This window comes from Carassius auratus, chromosome 1 (genome assembly GCF_003368295.1).
Source record: "Carassius auratus strain Wakin chromosome 1, ASM336829v1, whole genome shotgun sequence".
NCBI classification, from domain to species: Eukaryota; Metazoa; Chordata; class Actinopteri; order Cypriniformes; family Cyprinidae; genus Carassius; species Carassius auratus.
In genome coordinates, this window is record NC_039243.1 from 9,546,566 (window position 1) to 9,570,212 (window position 23,647).

Sequence of the window (23,647 nt, forward strand, 5' to 3'; positions counted from 1 at the left end):
TATGGAATACATAAATATCTTATTTTTTTACCTTGTATGGTGAAAACTGTTCCTCCAAGTTTCTTGCAGTTATTCGATCTGAGTTGAGTCGAGTTCACAGGGTCTCACTGAAAAGCTGCGGGAGTTTTTAAAATGATTCCTACAAGACACGCCCCTTTCGAAAACCTCACAGCTGGGAAATAGAAACTTAAGCTCAACTGAAGGGAGTAGCCTATAGTTTTATGATTTACTGCATACTAAACCCTATATGGATTTGTTAGGATGGCACGTCACACGTCACTTGCTTTTCTAATGCACTTTTGAACATTTGCATATATGCAAATATGCATTAGAAAAGCAAAATAGCTTATGTATGTATGTATATATATATATGCTACTGACATAATATGACTATGCTGCTGTGAATACTCGTGAACATTGTGTGCATAGGTGTTATTATGAACTTTAACATCAAGTAACTGAAATTATATAAATTATCATTATTATTTAAATGAAATGTAAAGTACCAAGGCAACATTTTTGTTTTGTTTGTTGTACTAAAATGACTAAAACGGACTTGTAAACTAATAAAAAAGGGATAAAAGACAGCCAAATTAATAAATGAAAATGGAAAAACTGATGTAAGAACAAATGTGCAATGTGTTTAAACTTGTTCCTAAATAGATAAAATTAAGTTGGAAAAAGACAAAAGGTATTAAACCTAATACAAAATATAATTAAATACAATATCAAAGACTGTAAAATAACACTAGTGTGCAAAAAACAATTCCAATAGTAGTTTTTAGGACTTAAAACATTTACACGAAGAAATCAGTTAAATATAAGTATACATTTCTAGATTATAAGAAAGAAAAGGAGAAAAATATGCACCAATTTAAGTGTTTTACCATGGCACATTTCATTGACAAGTTGCTCAGACATTATGAATATGAATATATTAAATATGTATTTTAGGAGCTTCACAGTTAAAATTTGAAAACACTTTGACCAATGCATTTCAATACTTTTCCATACTACAAATATATATCTATATATGTATATATATATATATAGTCCCACAGGGTGCACATTTCTCTAATTCCATAACTGATTTTGGAGCAGAAAAAAAAAGTTTTCCGGGAAAAAGGGTGGTGCTGCTTTAGAGCACAAACTGAAACGTACTGTTTATCAACTGCATTTCAGTGATAATCTCTGAGAACGGTCACTTCCAAAATATGCAAAACATGCAAAAGGTAAAGGTAAAGATTGATAAAGACAGACTGTTGTTTGTTTGATAATTTCCTTTTCAAACCAGCTTTTATTACACTATCATCTGCACCATGACCACAGTCAAGAGCAATTCTGTGCTGTAACACAATGATCAGAGACCAAGAGAGGGACAACACCAACAGGACAAAACAAAAAGAAGAACGCCAACCAACTTAAAGAATGAAAGTCAAAGAAATCAAATGAAGAAGAAAGAACAAGTTCAACAGTTGTACAAATAAAAGACTGCAAACCAAGAAAAGAGATTCTGCAGTTATAACAAACAGCAGTAGAACTGTGCACTCACATTAAAACTGCTGTTTTAACGGAACAGGAGGATGATGGGATAGATATACATACATATATATAAAATTTCCATTAGTTTGAATCCACTCAAGGACAACGAGCAAACAAGAATGTGTTGTGTCTTCCCATATCAAACAGACAAAAAAGATAAAAATCTAAATAATTGTGCTGAACCCTCAAACTACATCAAAATTACCATCATAATTATAACTCTAGCTGTCAGTGTCAGCATAAGAAGGATTGGTATTAATAGTAAGAATATTCTACTTCATTATTTGATATATATATACACAAATAGTCAATGTTTTTGCATTGCTGTATTCTTATTGTTTTTTCCCCACACATGTGTTTAAGTACACTTGAAAATAAAATGTGATTTTTCTTTTTTCGTTTCACTTGGAAATACAACAAAGCCCAAATACGTCACTCATGATCACACACACTGGTTTGATACTCCCTTGACCTCACACACACAATCATACTCACACACACACACTCAAGCTCTTCAGTTTGTGGACACTGTCCAGGGGAACATCAACAAACGGGTAGATCCTTTGGTGTCACGTACACTACACGTCACAGCGACTTGTCAGTTTCAAACACTGAAGCTAAACTCAAGCAATGAAGCATCTTCCTCTGGCTACACGGATGCTTTTATCTGGCTCTCTTGCTTAAAGCAGCACACTCGCTCGTGAGCATCAACAGACATGCTGTTCTGGAGGTTATAAACACGCTCTGGACAATACATTAGTCTTTTAAGTGATTTTAGCGAGTGTTAATAAGAATATCTGAATGATGCTTACATTGTCCCTCATTAGAAGCAGGATGATTGAGAGAACTGTACAGATAAGATGGGATTGAAAGGAATAGTTCATGCAAAAATGAAAATGATGTCACCGTTTACTCGCCTTTGGGTCATTCAAACCCACATTGTTGGTAAAAAAAAAAAGGTCCAAAATATATGACTTAAAATCACCATAAAAGTAAGCATATGACTAGTGTGTTGTATGTCAAGTAATATAAAAAGACTGAAATTGACTTTGTTATTTACTGATAATCTGTCCATCTGCCAAAGCTGTGACAACTCATTTGTGAAGCGTTTCAAAAATTGTGCGGCTTGATGGCCAGAATGCTATTGGTTCTTGCGTATTATAATTGGCATGCCAATTATAAAATGCAGGAAGAATACCTTGCACAAAACTATCATATAAAATTAGATGACTTGTAATATATCGGCACAACTCACAGAAATTACTTTCATGGGGTTTTCTTTTTTCTGTAGAACAATTCATGGGCTGTCAAGCTCCAAATAGTCATCCCTATGACTTGTGTGTATATTTCAAGTAATACGATGGCTTGTTGTGAGAGCAAAAAGACTGAAATTGACATTGTTATTCAATGATAATCTTTCCATCTGCCAAAGCTCTGAAATCTTATTTGCTAATGGTTTCAAAAAATTGTGCACCTTGACATTGGCTCAACAAAACCCCAACGATTCTTGTGTCGTAATTGTCATACCAGTTTAAAGTGGAGAATTTCATGCACAAATCTACAGTATAGATTCAGACATAATTTAACATAAATCACATAGACTACTTTCATGATTTTTCTCTTCTATAGAACAGTTTACAGCCTGTCAAGCTCCTAAATGGACCAAAATAATGACTTAAGAGCACCATAAAATGATGCATAGGACTTGACTTGTAGATTATATTTTAAGTAATACAATGGCTCAGTGTGAAGAAAAGACTGAACTTTACATTGTTATTCAGTGATAATCTTCCCCTTCATTGAAGATCGGACATCTCATCAAGTTATTGACTAAGACATCACTGGTTCTCGTCTCTCGTAATTGCTGTTCCAGTTAAAACAAGTGTTGTGTAAAATTTCCTGCACAAAACTAGCACATAGATACGGAAGACCTGGAATATAGCAACACAAATCGCTATTTTTATGGTGTATGACAAGTGGACGTTGTATAGAAAAGAGCTGCATATTTTGCAAATAAAAAAAATAAGGTGGTGAGTAATCACTGACAGATCTTTCATATTTGTGCAAACCATTCCTTTAAATTCCTCAAACTAAGGCGAGCTCTCAAACTACATCTCTCACACAAACACGCTCAATGAAAAGAGCAATACAGCACTTCTCTGAACTCACTCACACACACACACACACACACACACAGACAGGCCTTCGTATTTCCCGGATGTTTAAGGATGTGCCGTCCACAGCTTGAGGAAGATGAGTGAGCGGGAAAGGGATTCGGAAGGATATGTTTTCCTAACTCTAGCATTTACTGAACCACGAACCCTATGTTTTAATAATCCTGTGAACACGAGGAAAACGGATAGACACACAGTGGATGGTGGTGGGAGAACGTTCCCGAACCACTTTGGTGTTCCTTAGTGTCCACTGAGTAGAGCGCGGCTGGTGAAAGAGAGAACGCGTATCTCAATATACTACGATACGGGAAAAGAGATGGGGGCGGCTGATTGAGCTTTCATTTTTTTGTTTTTCTGGGAAACGGGACAGTGAGGGCACGGCGGGGCATGTGCGTGATTGGGATCAGAAGATATCTGGGCAGGAGTCCCAGCTGCCCTGCTCCTTGGCCTCCCAGTATCCTCCTTTGTAGATGTGCGTGGTCTCTCCGGTCATCGGGTCGACGAGCCGCTCAAACCACATCGGCGTGTAGTTGTCCTGATGACCACCTGATCGCACAAAACAAACACGAACATACAAAAGCATACAAACGGTCACTTAATTAAAGAACAGCAGGTACAGGAGTTTGAAGTAACTCAATAGAAGCTTCAGTCTTTTCTGCTAGAAACTATTTCAAATACAGCCTGGAGCTTACAAGACAAATGCTGACAAAACTATTCAATCTTAACTAAACACAAATCACCTACAATCTCTGATTCAACACACCTCACTCTCTACATTTACACAACAGGCAGATCAACACGAGCTAAGAGAAGCACATGGTCAACTCAGGAGAAACAATAATGAACAAAAGGAGGAAAAATACATTGGTAACATTTAGAGGTAGGTGGCATGACCAACATTTTATATCACATTATATTGCAATAGAAGGATATAAAAAAATGCAGTTATTTTTTGCTGGAGAATGAACCTATATATTATGGAAGCATATGGGTAGCATTATTCAATTTGGGATGTAATATGCAAAATGACAATGCAATATGTAAAATGGCAATGCATTTCTGTATTTACATTTACATTTTCCAATACATTTGTGCAACGTTTGGTGCAAAATGAAAATGAAAATTAAATTACATAATTTTCATTTGCCATTTCCTACACCAGTTTTAATATGTAAAATGAATATTAATTTTAACGCTTTATAAGTTGCAAAATTAAAATTAAAATGTATTACAGAAATGATTAGATATGCCTAACATGTTCAAGCAAAAACTGTGGCAAAATGATCATTTAAATGCTATTTTTCTTAAATGCATTAACACTCACAGTCAAGACACTTACGATTGCATTTTCATTCAATGTCCCGCAATGAATGTAGCAAAATTCAATGTGCACATTGAAAATGCATTTCGAGCCGATCACATCTCCGCCCCCTCCCGCCCTGTCAATCACTGCGTGAACAAGGCGGGGCTTACAGAAGGTCAAGAAACTCAAGTGAGAGAAAATGGACAAGATAGTTGGCCCGTGTACATTTTGATGATTTCGGTTTATGGTTTCAATATTTCATTCGCACTTGTGGGCGGAGCTGAAACGCTGCTTTCATTTGATTGGTCGAATCTCTCCGCTTTCAGCTTGGTCTTTTTATTCTTTCAGGCAGAATAAGAGTCAGTGCGAGTGAAGCACTGAAATGTCTGAAACCACAACGCACTGTTAATTAGCATAATATTTGAATCAGATGTAGCTGGGCACATAATTTGTGCTGCTGAGACCTGCAAGAGACCCCATTAAATTATTGTATGAATATTAATTTGTCCCACTAATAAATACAGTGCAAATAATTCTGTCTCCTTGGATAACAGAATATAGTTAAATATAGATAAATATAGTTAAATTTATGAACTAAAATTAAATAGGATTTTTTGGGAAGGTAAGTCTGGCCAGTTATACAAGCAACACAATTTGGACGAGTCTAAAGATATGAGCTGAATTGGGTGAAACATTTAAGTTCTAGTCTGTGTCAATTACTCTCATAATAAATAATAATAATAATGTTAACTGTATTTTTCGGTATAAGTTGCATCAGTCCAAAAATACGTCATGACGAGGAAAAAAACATATATAAATTGCTCTGGACTATAAGTCGCATTTATTCAGGACCAAGAGAAAACGTTACCGACTACAGCCGCGAGAGGGCGCTCTGGGGTAGGCTACAGGAGCACTGAGCAGCATAGAGCCAATTTTACTATTTTTATTTAGAAATTTAACTATATTCATTTTTACAATTATTTATTAATTTCACACACACACTTATGACTTAAAAGATGAGAGTGGTAAATGTTACAGAAATGGAACTGTTCAGTCTATTATTGATTTTTATTTCCACTTCACTTTTATCCAAAGAGAGAGAACTATTTGCACTGTATTTATCAGTGGGACAATATTCATATACTACAACCTAGAAATAATTTGCAGGTCTCGACAGCACAAAGTATGTGCCCAGCTACAACTGATTCAAATATTATGCTAATTAACAGTGAGCGGTGGTTTCAGACATTACAGTGCTTCACTCGCACTGACTCTTATTCTGCCTGAAAGAATAAAAAGACCGAGCTGAAGGCGGAGCGATTCGACCAATCAGATGAAAGCAGCGTTTCAGCTAAGCCCACAAGTGTGAATGAAATATTGAAGCCATAAACCGAAATGATCAAAACGTACACGGACCATCTGTCTTGTATATGTTTTCTCACTTGTATCCTCTTCTTGAGATTTGAGTCTCTGACCTTCTGTAAGCCCCGCCTTGTTCACGCAGTGATTGACAGGGCGGGAGGGGGCGGAGATGTGATCGGCTCGAAATGCATTTTTAATGTGCACATTGAATTTTGCTACATTCATGGCGGGACATTGAATGAAAATGCAATCGTAAGTGTCTTGACTGTGAGTGTTAATGCATTTAAGAAAAATAGCATTTAAATGATCATTTTGCCACAGTTTTTGCTTGAACATGTTAGACATATCTAATCATTTCTGTAATACATTTTAATTTTAATTTTGCAACTTATAAAGCGTTAAAATTAATATTCATTTTACATATTAAAACTGGTGTAGGAAATGGCAAATGAAAATTATGTAATTTAATTTTCATTTTCATTTTGCACCAAACGTTGCACAAATGTATTGGAAAATGTAAATGTAAAAACAGAAATGCATTGCCATTTTACATATTGCATTGTCATTTTGCATATTACATCCCAAATAGAATAATGCTACCCATATGCTTCCATAATATATTACATGTTCTGCACAAAATCCTTTACAAATGAAACAAACTTCAGCACATTTGACTATGGTGTGTGTGTGTGTATATATACTGCATATAACCTATTTTACAAATAATTACCTAAATAGTTTAGGATAGGGTTTATTTGGATTCTAGAATGGTTTACAATTAGTGTGAAAGCAAATGGGCATCCAAAAAAAAAAAAAAAAAAGTATACTGTATTAAATATTGGTAACTTTTTACAGTGACCTCGTTACACATTACATGTAAGTACTATTATAACAACAATAAAATTAAGCATAGTTGCACGTAAATCCAAACCATCCTAACCATACAGTAAGTACATCATGTAATATAATTACACCATAAAAAAAAGTGTAACCTAAAAATGATATGAGAATAATTACATGAGAGCATAACATTAATGTTTATAATTTATAACAAAATTTAGTTATGCACTTTTTTTTTTTTTTTTTACTTATTAAATGAGCTAAAGTACATTTCATTGGTGCATATATTGGAAACAATCTACTGTTTCACACTGAATGTGAGTGGCATGACATGTCAGTTAAAGTGTTAAACAGTGATTTTCTGCTTGATCATACCACCTAACCCTATAAGCTGAGAGATGGAGGTGCTGGAAGGTTTTGGGTGAATGTTACTTGCTTTTGACTTGAGCTCCATAAGGACCCTCCACTAGAGTGACACAGAACAGATAACGAGACAGTGAGGGTCTTTTCCAGTGAGGGGCTCACAAATGCACAATGCAATGTTTGATCCCACGACTGCCATTTTATAATGTGTGCATGATTTATAACATTATGCATGTGTGTGGAAGTGTATGATAGTGTGTAACTGTGATAATCAGTGTGTAAGTACATTATGAATTCATTAACATTAATTGTGGATCTTGTGCTGTTATGTTGTTTAATGTATAACATGATCTCCTTACACTGTAAAAATGTAGCTCTAACAACTTTGATCCCACAGTTACATAATTCCACTTCATTACAAACACTGTTTTTGTACGCGCCTGTGTGTGAAGTGAGCATGTGTGTAGTACTTGCTTGAGTATGCAGGTGGGTGTGAGCCGTGCAGTGTTTCAGCTGCAGAAGCACAGAGATGAAGACGGAGGGATGTAGGCAAGAGAAGAGGATTGAGAGAGATGTTAGCATGCATGGGAGGAGTGAACAGAAGAAATGAAAGATTCACATGGAATGGACTTCAACACTGACTGTTAGTTTTGCTTTATGATGCTGTCTAATATACAGTCACAATTTATGCATTCACACTGACCACTAGTGGAAGTGAAATACATGCACATGCATGTGATTTAAAATGCTTACATTTTAATGATGCATGATGCAAGAATGAACTAAGTCTAATTATTCGCTTGTTTCTATTTAACAGCGTTTTAACACCTGAATTGCCAAAAAACATGATCTAGGATAGGGTTCATAAGTAGTATTAAGATTAATAATTGGTTTGAAAGCAATGCATTCCAAAAAATATATAAAACTGTATCGTTGATGCATCAATTTTGATTATGTGAATGGAGCAAAATCCAATCAGAAAAGAAATCTGTTGAGGTGAAATTAAACTTGGGTTGAGACTAATTCAAACTAAGTGTGAAAACGGCCTAAAACAACTAAACAACACTTGAGTGTTGATTCTGCTACTTGCTTGATAGCGAAAGATCGGAGGACGTTTCATCTGTGTCAGCTGATGGAGGGACAGACAGATAGAAAATGAAGATGATTGGATGATAAATGTGAGGAACAGATTGATTAGGAGAGAGGGATGGGATGGTACTTGCTTTTGTAAGTGGTCTCAGATGGCTCACTGGCAATCTCCACTTCTTCGGCTGATCAGGTGAGAGACGAGCAGCCAAAAATTAAAAAGGGGGATGCAAATTAAGACAAAAACAAAAAAAGAAAGAATACAATGAGTGAATGGCATAATGAAGGTGGGGAAAGTGCTCCTGGATATTAAAGGGACAGTTCACCTGAAGATAAAAATCCTGTCATTTACTCACCTTTCTGTCAGTCCAAACTTCAACATGACACTTTTTTTTAAATACGTGGAACATAAAAGGTAAAATTCTAAGAAAAATAGCACCATAGAATTGCAAAACTCATGTATTACTTGTCATTTTAGAGCCAGTGTTAACCTAAACTATAAAAAAAAAAATTCAATATTTGAAATAACATAGATGTTAACTGAAAAAAAATAAAAAAATAATAAAAAATTCAAATGTATTAAAACTAAAAATAAATAAATACAATAAAAATAATATAAAATCTAAACAGATATATTAAAAAAAAACTAATAAAACTAACAAACACAACAAAATTATTTAAAACGTAAACTAGGGCTGCACAATTAATCGAATTTCTAATCGCAATTACAATTATGATTGCCACAATTACGTAATCGTTCAAAACGGCAATTAATCGTTCAAAGTCCACTTATGTTATTCTGTTTACTTAAGATGCGTTTTTTTTCTTTCTAGGTTATCCTAAGGGTTTTTTCCCATTATTTTAATTTTCGTTTTGCCATTCATATTTTTACTTTTTCATTCTTTAAAGAAACCAATCCGATGTATAGTTGACATTTGAGGCTTAATGCAACAGAAAAGCACAAAGTTTTCCATTTAGAGTGTTTTCAGCTTGTTTATTTTCATATAAAAATATGGCATGCAGTTGCATCAAACAGTGGTATAAACATCATTCAGTGCAAATTGTGATAATCTTAATTAATAATCACAATTACAGTTTCAAGGGAATAATCGCCAATTATGATTTTTGTCATAATCGTGCAGCCCTAACGTAAACTCAAATATGTAAATAAAAAAAACTTAAAAACCAGACTTATAAAAATATAATAAAAAAATACTATAATAGTATATCAATGACATTTAAATAACACTATTTGGAGTGCTACTGTTTTAGTCCCTTTGGTTAATTCCACGAAAAAGCTCCACGGATGAAAGAAAGCCATGTGGATTTGGAACAAAATGACAAGATGTTTCCTTTTAGGAGAACTATTCCTTTAACGTCATGCAAACAAGCACTATTACAGTGATTTCATATGTGTTTGTGTGAGATGGGAGAAAAAGACGACACCGACAATTAAAAAGAGACAAGAAAAAGGAAGTAGAACAGGAGTACTTGCTTTTTAGAGGCGAATCAGATATGGAGTCCTCAATGAGAGCTTGAGGGAAAGACAGAGACAGACACACAGGAGTGAACGAGAGACGTCGAGAAGGCAGAAGAGAAGAGGAGAGACGAGTAGAATGATAAATAGAAGGTGACTTTACCCCCGTCCGCTGGCTCCTTACCCTCCTCTGAAGGGCTGGCGGTGCGGTTGGCCTCTCGCTCCCTCTCTCGGCGGACGGTGCGCTGCTTCTCCTCCAGTCTTTGTTTCTCAGCGTTGGCCTCCTCCCAGCGGCCCTGCTCCATCAGACGCTGGTCCGGCCGCCTCCTGCTATCCGTGGGAGCAACGCCCTCCTCCGGCTCGTTCAATGTCAACGCCAGGGTCGAGAAGTAGTACATGTTTTCTGCGCCTTCCCTACAAAGCAGAGAGAGAAATGGCAGGAAATTATAGAGAGATAAATTAAATGAAATATACATTTATTAAATTAATATTTAATGAGTTTCATACAAGTTAAACTGACAGCATTTGTAGTATAGTGTTATAATAACCACTAAAAAAATCCTTTGTTTCAAGGGTACAGTGGTAATGTGTGGGACCGATTTTTGGAGGATTCTAATGCTGATCATTTTGTAAAGCAAATTTGAGTATACAATAATAATAATAACATATTATTATTATTATTATTATATTTCTATCATAAATTCTCAAAATATCTTTATAATTAAAAAACTAAAGAAATGTAACTAATGCAATACTATTTAAGAAGTAAATAAAGAAGTTATATTTAAAAATAATAATAATTTATTTACAGAACAACAGTAAACTTATTATAATATTTATGTCTGTCTTGATTTCTTTGCGTCCAAAAGTGAAATCACAGAACTTTTACTCTGGCATGAAACAGAAAGGAGACCTCAAACTTTTTTTTTTTTTTTTTTTACAAATTTGAGAAATATTTCAGAATATTGTGAAGTCAGAAGTCAGATTGTTTGAAAACAGCATTCTTTTTTTCTCTCTCAGATTTTCACAATTCACATGGATCATACTTTTCAGGTTGGGAAATTACAAAAAATACAACTTTTGTAAAGCTGTAAAGCTCTTTAAATCAATTTTTTTTTTTTTTTACAGTCGTTTAGGGTTCATGGTGATAATTTGACAATGCAACAAATGTTTAAAATGGGATGCAATTTATAACAGAATTTATTTAATTTTTTTCTAAAATCATGTTCACTTCTTATGGCTGTGTGTTTGAAACGGTGAGTATTTTAATGTTTACAGATTGGCCCAATTCCCTTTCATTGTGTCTGCTTCACTGTAACTCATATTTTTGACTTTTTTTAAGTAAATGTAAAGACAAATGCTGTCGGTTGAGCTTAAATTGAGAAATACTCCTTTAATTGTGAACGTCAGGTAATATCTTACGGCAGCGGAGTCTTCCTCCACAGTTCTTTGGCTTTGAGCGTCTGATAGACGGTTTTCTGTCGTCCTTCAGCGCCGTTCTCTCCCCCTCTGCTGCTCTGCATCACACGAGAGTATTCCATCTTCTCGTCCCACGTCCCAGACAGAACATAGTGCGCTTTCCCATCTTTATCCGTCACCACCCCCGTGACCTAGACAGAGCCATTGCACAAGAAAGAAGTGAAAACAGACATAAATTCCAGAACGGGCAAAAAGAACCTGAAAAGCAGCAAAGGGTGATTGATGAAAGGGGAAAAAACTGACTGCATTCTGGGAGAAAGAAGTGGAACGGCTGCTGACTCACCTTTCTGGCCACGTCTCTGGAGAAGTAGCTGTACGGTGCGAATTTGAGATGACAGCGGTCACCTGTTTTGTGGTTCACAACGTCTATTTCTCCTGACTGGATCCAGAGAGAGAGACACACAGTTATCACTTATGAATTAAATGAAATGTCACACTATAGGTATTGCAATTTAAGGGCTACATTTGTTTAATGCAAATGTAACTTGTAAAACCACCAGTAACGCTACTGATTTTGGGGAAATATTTAATGCACTAAAAACTAGGTGTCAATTTGTGTATATACTGTGCAAGATTATCATTTAAATGATATAAGCATGTTCATAAGAAAGTGACATGTACCAAAAATTGCTTTAGTGAAGTCAGCACATTTCATACACAATATTTAGAGAAATGACTGCACCATTAGACACTGAGAAGTCCATCAGTTCATTTGGTGACAGACACACTGAGATATGAAAATACATGTCTAAATAAGTGTTCTGACCTGATCTATCCAGAGTTTCCCGACAATGATATTGTGCACTGTGGTTGTGACTTTCTTCCAGGTGTAGTGATTGGTACTCTTCTCAAAAATACAATGAATAGAACCTGGAGAAACAAGCAATTCAAAAAGAGCTTGAAAACGTTTGCTTAAAAAAAAAGACATACATGTAAGCATAAGACATTCAAATATTGTTTTTCACATAAACAAAATATACTAATATAATAATGCAGCGATTACTTTTTTTGGTCAGCCAAAAATTAAAATATTAACTTGAAACACCCCCTGAGATTTTAATAACACTTTAATAATTTAACAACACGTTTACAGTTCTCTGATGTTGGTTGATAGTCACATGACATCATGAAAATAAATAAAATATTTATTTGTATTTAATACATAAATATTTTAAGGGTATTTATTTTTAATGTTTTTATTTTCAAATTCAATTTTTTTTTATCATCGATTCACAAGACCTAGTTAAGGCAACCCTGTCTAGTTGCATTTAAATTGTCTTATCAAAAAAGTACTGGATATTTAAGTCTCAATCAAAAATGTCTGAATGTTGTTGCATTAAATTAAATATCAAATCATGTGATACTTATTTTAAGGACAGCACTGGCACACAGTTCAATGTCAAATGTTAGATGAACATGTTCATAGTTAATGTTATTATGTGTCCAAATTTTATTTCACTCAACATTGTTTCTACCAGATTTGTTGCATTAGACTACCAGTTTTACAATACGATTGTTTAGAAAAAAAAATCACTGTTAAATGAAAGCTGCATGTCATTTTAAAACTTGAACATTGTGGTAAGGCTCAAAATAAGATAAATAGTTACCCAGGGGCATGATGGAGAGATATTTTCCCCTGAACTTGCTGGCCAGGGCGATCTCCTGTCTCAGGGTCCAGCCTCGCTCGGAGATCGCGTGATGGGCTGCAGCCGGAGGGTGATGGCTTACCTGAAGACCACATTGATATCAAAACACAAATGGCTTCAGTTCAGCTCTTCCTCTCTCTCAGGATAAACAAAGGCTCACCTGCTCACAGAGGGACCTGTAGCCGCTCTCCTGCACGCGGTCCAGCTCGAATGTCTCGCCCAGCAGAGGGTTGAAGGGTTTGCCCGTGCGGTGAACTGTAGTAGAGTAAGAGGACACGGTGAAAGCTGCCACGTAGCACATCTGCTCCAGAGAGTTCTGGCACTTGGCGCCCCGGTCCAGCAGCTCGTAGTACTCCAGATCCTCAGAGAGACGCTGCAGCATGGACAGGGGCTCGTTGAAGTTTACCTGTGAAAAGAAAGCATGTGTTCAAAGCAAATGCGATGAATCTGGGCTGTTTGGGATTCTCGTAAAGACATGGATGAACGTACAGGCATAGGGATTTTGGAGAGCTCTTTTCCGATACAGTTCTTCATGATGCTCCATAGATTGAGAGAGTAATTTGGTTTATCTGGGATTCGGCTCCGCCTCTTTCTCACAGGCACTAGTTCCTGGGACTGTGGAGATTCGGGATTGGATGCCAGAGATTGCTCGTCTAGCTGTGAAAGAATAAAAAAACATGAACTTTAGTCATCAATATGGATTTTTTGATATATAGACATCACATGGAGATGAATTTGAAACGGTGGTCAAAAGTGTGGAATAATTAAAATTTGTAATGTTTTTTTTTTCTCGTCTCTTCTGCTCAACAAGGCTGCATTTAGTAGATTAATAATATAGTAAAAACATCAATAATCTTAAATATTTTTACAATTTAAAATAAGTGCTTTCTACATGAATTCATTTTAAAATGTAATTTATTCCTGTAAGGACAAAGCTGAATTTTTCCAGTCTTCAGTGTCACATGATCCTTCAGAAATCATTCTGATATGCTTACTTGCTGCTCAAGAAATACAAAAAAAAAAAAAAACATTTCAAAACATTACTGCTATTACTGTATTTCTGGTCAAATTGATGAACCTTGGTGAGCTTAAGAGATTTTCTTTCAAAAACATTAAAAATCATTATTATTCTGTCAGTGTGCATATACACTAACATCAAAGTGCCTTACCGACGTCGTCCCATCGTCCATTCCCAGCTCGCTACTGATTCCACTGACATTGCTGCCGGATCTCCTGAGAGAAATGGAAAGAGTGTATGAGAGAGCCAGAGAGTGAGAGAGAGAAGGAAGGGGAAGGGAAGACAGAGGACACACACACTTAGGTCCAGTAACACTCATATGAGAGGAGAGTTAAGGGACAGCGAGGGATGAGAGTAAACGACAAGAGCACGGCAGTAAATACAGACCTGTGATATTTGGGGTCTGCTGGTACAGTGATGAACTCTTGAACGTCCTCGCATGCGTCGAAGAACTCATTCTCGTCATCCTCGTCACTGGCATCACCCTTTACTGGAACTGGGCCTACAGGACAGAGAATAAAACAAACAGGACGTCAGTATGTCACATCCAAATGTATAGCAGCTGTTTTTAAATATGGAAATGAGTTAGAATGATCAATATTCACAAGGATTTGGCTGAGAATTAAAAAAAAAAAAGGAATACTTTAAATATTGCAAAGGTTTTATTGCAATTTTTTAAGTAGCCAATATGTTTATTAAAGAATAGGTAAGGAGTATCTTGAATTCAAACTGTAAATTTCAATCGATTCAAAAACCTGAATTAATGACTCATCTGCATAATTTTTTTCTTTAAAACAATTTACTTATTAAAATGTTGTGAAATACACCTTATTGTATCAAAATGATACTTTTCAAAAGAAATTAATTATTTTATTAAGCATGCATTAAATTTATAAAACGTGTCAATAAAGATGTATACGGTTACAAAAGATTTCTATTTCAAATAAATTATTAATATTAGTGTTATTCATCAAAGAAACCTAAAATAATGCATTACAAAAAGTTCCCACCAAAATACAAAGCAGCACAACTGTTGATAATAATAAGAAATGTTTCTTGTGCAGTATATCAGCATTTTAGAGATCTCTGAAGGATCATGTGACACTGAAGAAATTCTGGAGTCATGATGCTGAAAATTCAGCTGTGCATCACAGGAATAAAATACATTTTACAATATACTCAAATAGAAAACAGTAAAAATATTTCACAATATTACTGTTATTATTGTATTTGTGACCAGATAAATGCAGCCCTGGAGAACATAAGAGACTCAAAACATCCAACCCCATATTTAGGTACATATTGCTGCTTATTATTATGTCGTGCTGCACTTCTTTGTTTAATGAAAAATCGCTGTGATTAAAAACTGATTTCTGAATCAGTTTTGAAAGACTCAATCAAAAGAATCTGCTTATAAAAGTCATTCACTAATGAATCAGACATCACTAGTTGTCACTTCATTGTTGTGTGCAACTGGTGAAGACGCCATATTAGGAATCTTAGTCTACATATAATTTTGTGGCACTCAGGCTTTTGGTTTGAGTTGTACAGTACCTTTGCTATCTATGGAAGGGTTGCTCTGGGATGAAGGCAGTACGGTCGCTCCTCTGAAGGCTCTCTCCAGATGGTTGTGTTGTTTGGCGAGCTGCTCCAGTGTCTCCTCCAGTCGCACTCTCTGCTCTCTCTCGGACTGCAGGGCTTTCTGCCAGCGCTTACTGTGAGTCTGAGCCAACGTCAGGAAGTCCTGGCAGGCCTGGGTATCAGATCGTTAGAGCATCGTTAAGAATACGTTTAACTGTGGTTTCTGTGTGCTAAACAGGCAGCCACAAGTGAATCAGGCAGTTTTTCCCTAAAGCAGATGTTTTGCTCGGTGGTCTTACGTTGATCATGGCATTGGAGGTGATGCGGAAGAGAGTGGCTCGCTCCGTCACCTGTCGAAACTTTTCACTAGTCTCTCCTCCCAGCCGAACTCCCTCCAGCTCAGACAAGGACCTGAAAGAAAGCATAATATACAACAAATTGGATGTCATACAGAGACTTTATATGAGCCGAATCTGAGTGGAAAATCAAGGGTTTTTTATTCAAAATAACAGTAAAATCATCAAAACTATGAAATATAGAGAGAGAGAGAGAGAGAGAGAGAGAGAGAGAGAGAGAGAGAGAGAGAGAGAGAGAGAGAGAGAGAGAGAGAGAGAGAGAATGCATATAGAGTGTGCATATAGGCAAGGCAGGTTTATTTATATAGCACATTTCGTACACAATGGTAATGCAAAGTGCTTTACATAAAAAAAAGTAAAATAATCATGAAGAAAAATAATAACAAAATAAAACAAGCTATTTTAAAACTTTTAAAATGATTAAAACATTTACTTTAAAATGAAAATAAAAACAGTTAGAAAATGATTTAAAAATAAAATAAAATAAAAAAACAGTAAAAATATAGTGCAATCAGTTCGGACATTGCACAGTGCTCATTCAATAAATGCACAGCTAAACAGATGAGTTCTGAGTCTAGATTTAAATGTGTCTAGTGTTTATATAGATATACTGATAAACAGACAGAAACGTGAAAAAAAATTTTTGCCTTGGCAAATTACTGAAATAAAATAAGCAGAGGTTGAAGGAATAAATTACTAAAACTTAAGCTAAAAATAAAACTGAAAATATATCAATAAAATATTAATAACATCTTAAAATATAAATAAAATAATATTTGAAGAATAAATTTTGCCTTGGCACATAACTGAAATAAAATAAGTTTAAGTACATAAATTACTAAAACTTATTAAAAGCTAAATTATTAAAAGCTAAATCAAGATATTTAATAATTTCATAATTTGTAAATAAATATAAATACTAAAATAATGTAAAAATATATTGCTATATGAATGAAATAATAATAAATACATTTCAAGCAAAGGTTGTAAATGTGATGAGTGTGTCCAGTCTGTTGGAGAAAGGTGGACTGACCGTTGGAGAGCAGAGCCGTGTTTGGCGATGAGGTCATTGCAGGTGCTGAGATCCTCCACCTTGCTGCTCAGCGTCCGGAGGGTGGACTGCACCTCTGAGTTGCGTGAGCCTGCACCCTGACCTGATGCAGGAGGAGTGGAGTCATCCCCAGACTCATCTTCAGAAAAAAAGAGGAACGAAATCTGTGAAACCGAAACCTCAAAGTGTGTATTTGTGTGCTATTCTTGAAAATGTGGTTTCCCATTCCTATCCAACTGACCTGATTCAGGCTGCATGCGGACAGCTTTGGCTTTGGCCAGCTCCAGTGCTGTGATCCACCGCTGCCGCTCCACCTCCGAGCTGGCCTTCAGGTGATACGTCTGCGTGCCACCATTAGAGATGACGAAATTGCAGGAGTCCTCCACGGCGATATTGGCTGTGGCCAGGTTTATGGTGCCCCGGCATGTGTGACCCATCTCCGCCTGGGTCCTGGAAGAGCAAAAGGAATGAAGATTAGATGATGTGTTTAAGATAAAACACTTATATTTATATCCTACTTTAGATTCAAACAGGGTTTCTAAGTTTACATGACGTTCAGACGGGCCCTCCCTCACTAAACTGGTGGCCAGAATAAAACGCAATGTGTTTCAGACTTCATAATGATAGTCAAAGTCTGGTTCTGTGAGGCTAGAGCAGCATTCATTAGGCTCTCTTTAAACTATTCAAATCTGGAACAAAAGCCCCCTGACAGCTGTTTTTCAGCATCTGATGCAATATTCATGAATTAGCACTGAAAGGTAAGCATTCGAGAAATGCCTTCAGGTAGAGTTTCTTTCACTCTTGAGCATTTGTGTGTCAAATGATACGGCGAGTTACTGCTGCTATCACAGTATCTGTTATCAGAATGAAAACGATCCTCAAGTTCATGATCTTAGTAGATATTCTGAAAAATATTTACCCAAATAAACAATTCTGAATAGCAGCATGAATCAAACCAACCAGCTCCAAAACGGATAAATCAAATGTAAGACTGTAAGACTTTGACTGCAAATACATTAAAGGTTTATTGCTAACTATTCAATAAACTCAATTCATAAAGAGGAGTACTAAATATACTAAAAAGTAAAGGGATAGTTCACCCAAAAATGCAAATTCTGTAATTAATTACTCAACCTCATGTTGTTTCAAACCTGTAAGACCTTTGTTCATCTTCAGAACACAAATTAAGATATTTTTGAAGAAATCCGAGAGCTTTCTAACCTTGCATAAACAGCAACTCAACTTAAACAATTTAAGGCCAAGAAAGGACACTGTTAAAATAGTCTGTGTGACATTAGTGATTCAACCTAAATGTCAGAAAGCTCTCGGATTTCATCAAAAATATCTTAATTTGTCTAAGTCTAAGTCATCTAAGTCTTAGATGAATTACATGAGGGTGAGATATTAATTACTGCATTTTCATTTTTGGGTGAACTATGCCTTTAAAACCTAAAATGATAACAGAAGCTAATTCAAAGTATTACTAAATTCTATAATAGTATGCTGTATAAATAATAGTAAAATAACACTGCTGTATTTTATAAACATGAGCTGTGAAAAAGTGCGCAGTACCAAATTTATAAAATATAAAGTTTCCATCTTTAACCGTAATTTGCCAACACTGATGAATCACCAGTTCCAGGATTCTTCATGATCAGGAAAGGAAAACATGAGGCAAACCAGTTTGGACCGGCTGTGTTTGGACATGGCACAAGCTGATTTAACAGAGAAAAACAGTCCAGAACCTGTCACCTGTGACACTGTGATATCTCTTCCTCAACCCCTACATTTCCTGATGCACCTTTCAAACACACAATGAGAGTGATGAGGAACCACTGAGGTCTGCCTGCAGGAGCAGAGGAAGTGCTGAAATCAAGCCTTAAGTCCAGCGTGTGATCCTCCTGAACAGAGTTGACCTGTTAAGACTGTCATGTGACCCAAACTCATTCAGCCAATCATGTGAGGGTGGAAAAGACAACGTGCACTTGTGTCTTTTATTTACACCATAATGCTAGAGTAAGATGCTAGAGGGCCAAGTTATTTTGTGCAAATATTTCATATGACATCACAACAAATGCAATGCACTTATGAGTATATTTAATAACAACAAACAGTTTACGCAATGCACTTCTGAGTTTATGAGACAAGCATCTGTTCAACTGATATCTCAGTTTCAAACTAAATTCAGTATTTAAAAGTTGCATATGTAGCAGACTGTATGTTGAACAATTAATCGAATATTTTCTATGCAGTAATATGGAAGTCATTCTATTTTAGATTTATGTGAAGTTACTATATAAAAAATTAATGCAAATAATTTTTTTTTTTTTTACAGAATTTCATGTTTTTGTTTTATTTTTATTCACACACAGAGCCCAAATGTTGCAGCAAGACGTTTAAAGATTTTTAAAAGAAGTTGCATTTATTTGATAAAAATATACTGAAACAGTTATATTGTGAAATATTACTGCAATGTAAAAAAACTGTTAGAAAACATTTCCTGTAATGACAAAGCTGCATTTTCAGCATCATTAATCCAGTCTTCAGTGTTACATGATCCTTCAGAAATCAATCTTACATGCTAATTTGTGATAACAAATAAATTCAGGATTCTGCGATGAATAGAAAGTTCAAAAGAACAGCATTATAAATGTCTTTACTGTCACTTTTGATCAATTTGCATCCTTGCTAAGTGAAAGTATTAACTTGTTTAACCTAAAACAAAATGTCTCCTGACACTAGCTTTTAAATGTTGGTGTATCCATTCACGAAGTGCCAGAAGGCACCGTCAAATGAAGCACTACAGATATTTTTATTTGCTTTGGTGTGGCACAAGCACAGAATTTATTTAATGGCATTTACATTTCATTTCTGTATTCAAGAAAAAATTACAACACGAGTAAAGTAGTCAAAAATAAAGCACATACTCTCAGTAGTCGACAGTTGAGGCGTTGGACCTTGCTATTTTTATTGTATATTTAAACATCCGATTATTTAAAGAATGTGTTATCCTCCAAACCTCAAACTGATGAGCAAACAGTGAGGATCGCATGAGCAAACAGACACACACACACGCTCTCACACGCAGCATTAATAATTGACAGAGCACAATGAGATGAATGTGGCTTCAACAACAGATCAACTCAGACTCAAATCTAATTACGTAAAATGGCATCATCTTACAGACCGACGAACTCAGAAGGTGTTGAGTTTGTTCGCACATTTAGCATCCATCCACCCTAGGGTTATCCTTAACTAAAACTATTAAAACATTTTTGTGGAAAATCAGCTGAAATATACAATAAAGTATAAATATCAGACTAAAAACTAACTTATTTCAGTTAGTAGACAAAGCAGCATTTCTAATTTTTGTTTAGTTTAAGTTGAAGCACTAAAGTTACTAACTAGAAATTAAATAAATACAAATGAAATAAAATTCTAACTAAATAGTAATATTTAAAAATAACTAATAATAATAAAAAATACTAAAGCACATTCCAGAGTTACAAAAAAATATTTCTAAAAGTTTCATTCAATTTAGAATGAAAACTGAAGGTATAAAAATGTATGCTAATTTAAAATATTAATAAAAAATATAAAAGTATAGAAATAATGCTAAAACAACACTGGTCCATTCAGTTCAACGGTTTGAAGTAAGTTGTATGATTTGAGGCATCCTCAATAAAGCACAAAATATGTGCAAGGTTATGCAAAAGTTTAAGGGGTTTGTATGACTACAAGCAAAAGTGATGCTTGTCGTACCAGGAAAATGAAGTTATTTCATTATCTAAAGCTTTGCACCTTATCAGATATCGGTGAAAGGCCAAAGAACACTTGACAACATCACAAAGGGTTCATCAGGACATCTGACGTTCCTATCAACATTTAGCAGACCTGTTTTCTGACGCAAACAAAAACTGACAACATTCATTCGATTTATTGTCCCTAGAGGTATAGCATGCCACAGACTCACCTGTAATAAGACAGTAAGCCATTGCTGAGGACGAACCAGCGCCTTTGGTATCCCTTTATGTAATTAGTCCATTTGAAGAGCCAGCCTTTATAGGTGTCCCCAGGGGCCGGGGTGGGCGCTTTGGGCTCCGACATCACGACAGCCCGTGGCTTCACAGTGTCTGACGGGGTCTAGGGGTGAACACAAAGGGTTAAACAGGTTAGCTGACATTCCGCCTGTTTGATCACACCTGGATGGACAACAAGACTTTCTCTTGTACGCCAGGGCACCTTAAATGTTGACCTACACACGCAAGTTTTATCGTTGCCCACCTAGACAGCATTTCATGAGCTGTGTATAGGTTACACACAGCAGGCTAGGTTTTGAGAAACAGCCCAAATCTTTCATATCAAGGCTTAAACGTGTTATAATCAGTCAGTGGATATAACGTCAACGGGCTCGTTTCGCCTACGTGTCACTCTCTGAACCCACTGCATGACATTTACAGACATGAATAAAAACAAAACTCTTTAAATAGAAGTGTTTACGACCGTAACAACTGAACACAAACACATCTCGGGCTATTTAAAACTTTGTTTAGATAAACGAGGCCTGTATGTAGGAGTCATTCACACACAACTACTAGTCCAAATAACGCTGAAATAACAAAGCTTACTCAAACGCCACGAGATACAATATAAACCCTCTTAATGTCTTATAAAAAAATCCAGTTTGCTTACACGAATGCGCATAAACGTGAAATGACTTTGACGGCTAATTCAGCTAACGGCTAATAAAACTGACGCGCTATCGCGAGACATGAACGCATAAAGTCGAAAACACCAAAATATATATGTAAATAAAACACTTGTGTGAAGACAAATATAAGACAGCTATAAGCCTCTAAAATCTGCGTTTATCATCTAAAAGCCCTTTAATAATTTCAGCCTGCGGGGAAATCTGTGTTAAACTGAAGCTAACTAGCATGTGCTAACCTTCAAGCGGTGTATAATGAAAAGAAATCCCGATAATTCACGCAGAACATCAGATGAAACCTCGGGGAAATAATGCAAAGCGACATGACAGGACGGGGACATGTCAAAATGTCCGGTGCTGGGATGATTTAAAGTGTGTTGTGGGTGCTGGCCAGCTCTTACCTGATCTCTCAGTGATCCCGTCTGAAGAAGAAGGAAGTCAGTGACAGATCAGTAGAGTGAGTTAACTCGCGTAAAAGTCACATTATTACATTTTTCGCCCTTCACACAACACAGACACCGTCCTGATTCTGAGCAGTACGTGTTCATGAATGATTAGACTTAGCCTACTCCTTCATGAGATTTTAGTAGAAATAAGATTTGTGTTTAATGTGTAAATGTGGCAAATATGGTGAAATAATAGATCAATAAAACCGCCCGAGTAACAGTGATTTTAAGAAGTTGATGATCTGTTGTAAAATCATTGTCATGCATGAGTTCCAGTGGTTTATTGCTTTTATAAAACCGTGGAAAATACAAAAGTCCAATGCAGTTAATGATCATCTACATGTATTATTCATAATAACCGGAATTAATTCTCCCAAGTAATTAAGTTCATTATCTAAAGCAAAGCAGCAACTCAGTACATTATTATTATTATTAAACATCTTTAATAATAACCATTAGCATTATTAAACACAAACAAGGAAAGCAGCAATGAAAACAAATAAGCATAAATAATAGCGATAAATAGTTACATAAAACATAAGACTAATTGCTTGCAAATATTTATAATGCAAAAATGCAATGAGGTTAATCAGCATGAGACATTATAACATTAATCATCAAATAATTTAGAGAGTTTTGAGGCTGTCGTTTTTGTCAACAGCTTTAATAAAAAAAAATGTTTTGAATGTTACAAAACTTGGAGGAACCTTAACAAATCAACATTTGTGTAAATAAAACTGGCCTATAATCCAAATATTAACAGATAATATTCATTAAAACACCTCACTTGACATTGTTATATTTAAAAGCCACTGTTGTGTTCTTTATAACTTATTTTTATACATTTGATCCCAAAATCACGTAACAATAATACAAAAAATGTTCCTAAGATTGAAATCTTTGCATTGATTTAACAGGTGTATAAGCTAATGAATTTCATTCATCATTCAGGCCACTGTAAATCAATGCAAGTTTATAAACAAATAAGTAAATAAAATGAACGTTTATGTATAATCTTTAAAATAAAATAAAAGGGTACTTATCTATGCCTGTGTCTTGCATTGAATGTAAAATGTGACAGTAAAAAAAAAACAATCAAACAATAAGTAATAAAAGTAAATAATAAAGTAATAAAATTATATTAGATTTTAGGTTCTGGTTTATGTAGGGGTATGTCCACAAACTTTTTATTTTTTATTTTTATTAAACACTTCC

At 35.4% G+C, this 23,647-nt stretch overlaps 1 protein-coding gene across 8 annotated transcripts; it reads right to left on the reverse strand.

Annotated features, from left to right (window-relative positions):
* Positions 1–1,277: 1,277 nt before the first annotated feature.
* LOC113061687 (oxysterol-binding protein 1-like) lies at positions 1,278–22,537 on the reverse strand. Of its 8 annotated transcripts, none has more exons than XM_026231286.1 (21): positions 22,388–22,537; positions 21,252–21,421; positions 17,520–17,728; positions 17,261–17,417; positions 16,171–16,282; positions 15,845–16,043; positions 14,678–14,792; positions 14,442–14,505; positions 13,762–13,929; positions 13,433–13,678; positions 13,234–13,354; positions 12,393–12,496; positions 11,910–12,005; positions 11,570–11,757; positions 10,311–10,561; positions 10,166–10,204; positions 8,808–8,855; positions 8,675–8,713; positions 8,059–8,097; positions 7,658–7,687; positions 1,278–4,262 (listed from the first exon to the last, which is right to left on the reverse strand). In XM_026231286.1, the coding sequence occupies exons 2-21, from the start codon at positions 21,383–21,385 to the stop codon at positions 4,120–4,122; spliced, it is 2,502 nt and encodes an 833-aa protein (XP_026087071.1). In that variant the 5' UTR covers positions 21,386–21,421; positions 22,388–22,537; the 3' UTR covers positions 1,278–4,119. The 8 variants fall into 8 exon arrangements, with proteins under 8 accessions (XP_026087071.1, XP_026086931.1, XP_026086842.1 ...); XM_026231146.1 differs by lacking the exon at positions 22,388–22,537 and adding an exon at positions 22,226–22,370 and having other exon boundaries at positions 10,332–10,561; XM_026231057.1 differs by lacking the exon at positions 22,388–22,537 and adding an exon at positions 22,226–22,370.
* Positions 22,538–23,647: the final 1,110 nt, after the last annotated feature.

Bases quoted from the DNA above. Each gene is read 5' to 3' on its own strand.
- LOC113061687 (XM_026231057.1), bottom strand. From the start codon at position 22,327: ATGTCCCCGTCCTGTCATGTCGCTTTGCATTATTTCCCCGAGGTTTCA. The intron at 14,506-14,677 runs GTCTGTATTTAC...CATTTCTCTCAG, and splicing joins GCAGACCCCAAATATCACAG to GAGATCCGGCAGCAATGTCA. The intron at 8,098-8,674 runs GCAAGTAGCAGA...GTGCTTCTGCAG, and splicing joins CTCCGATCTTTCGCTATCAA to CTGAAACACTGCACGGCTCA.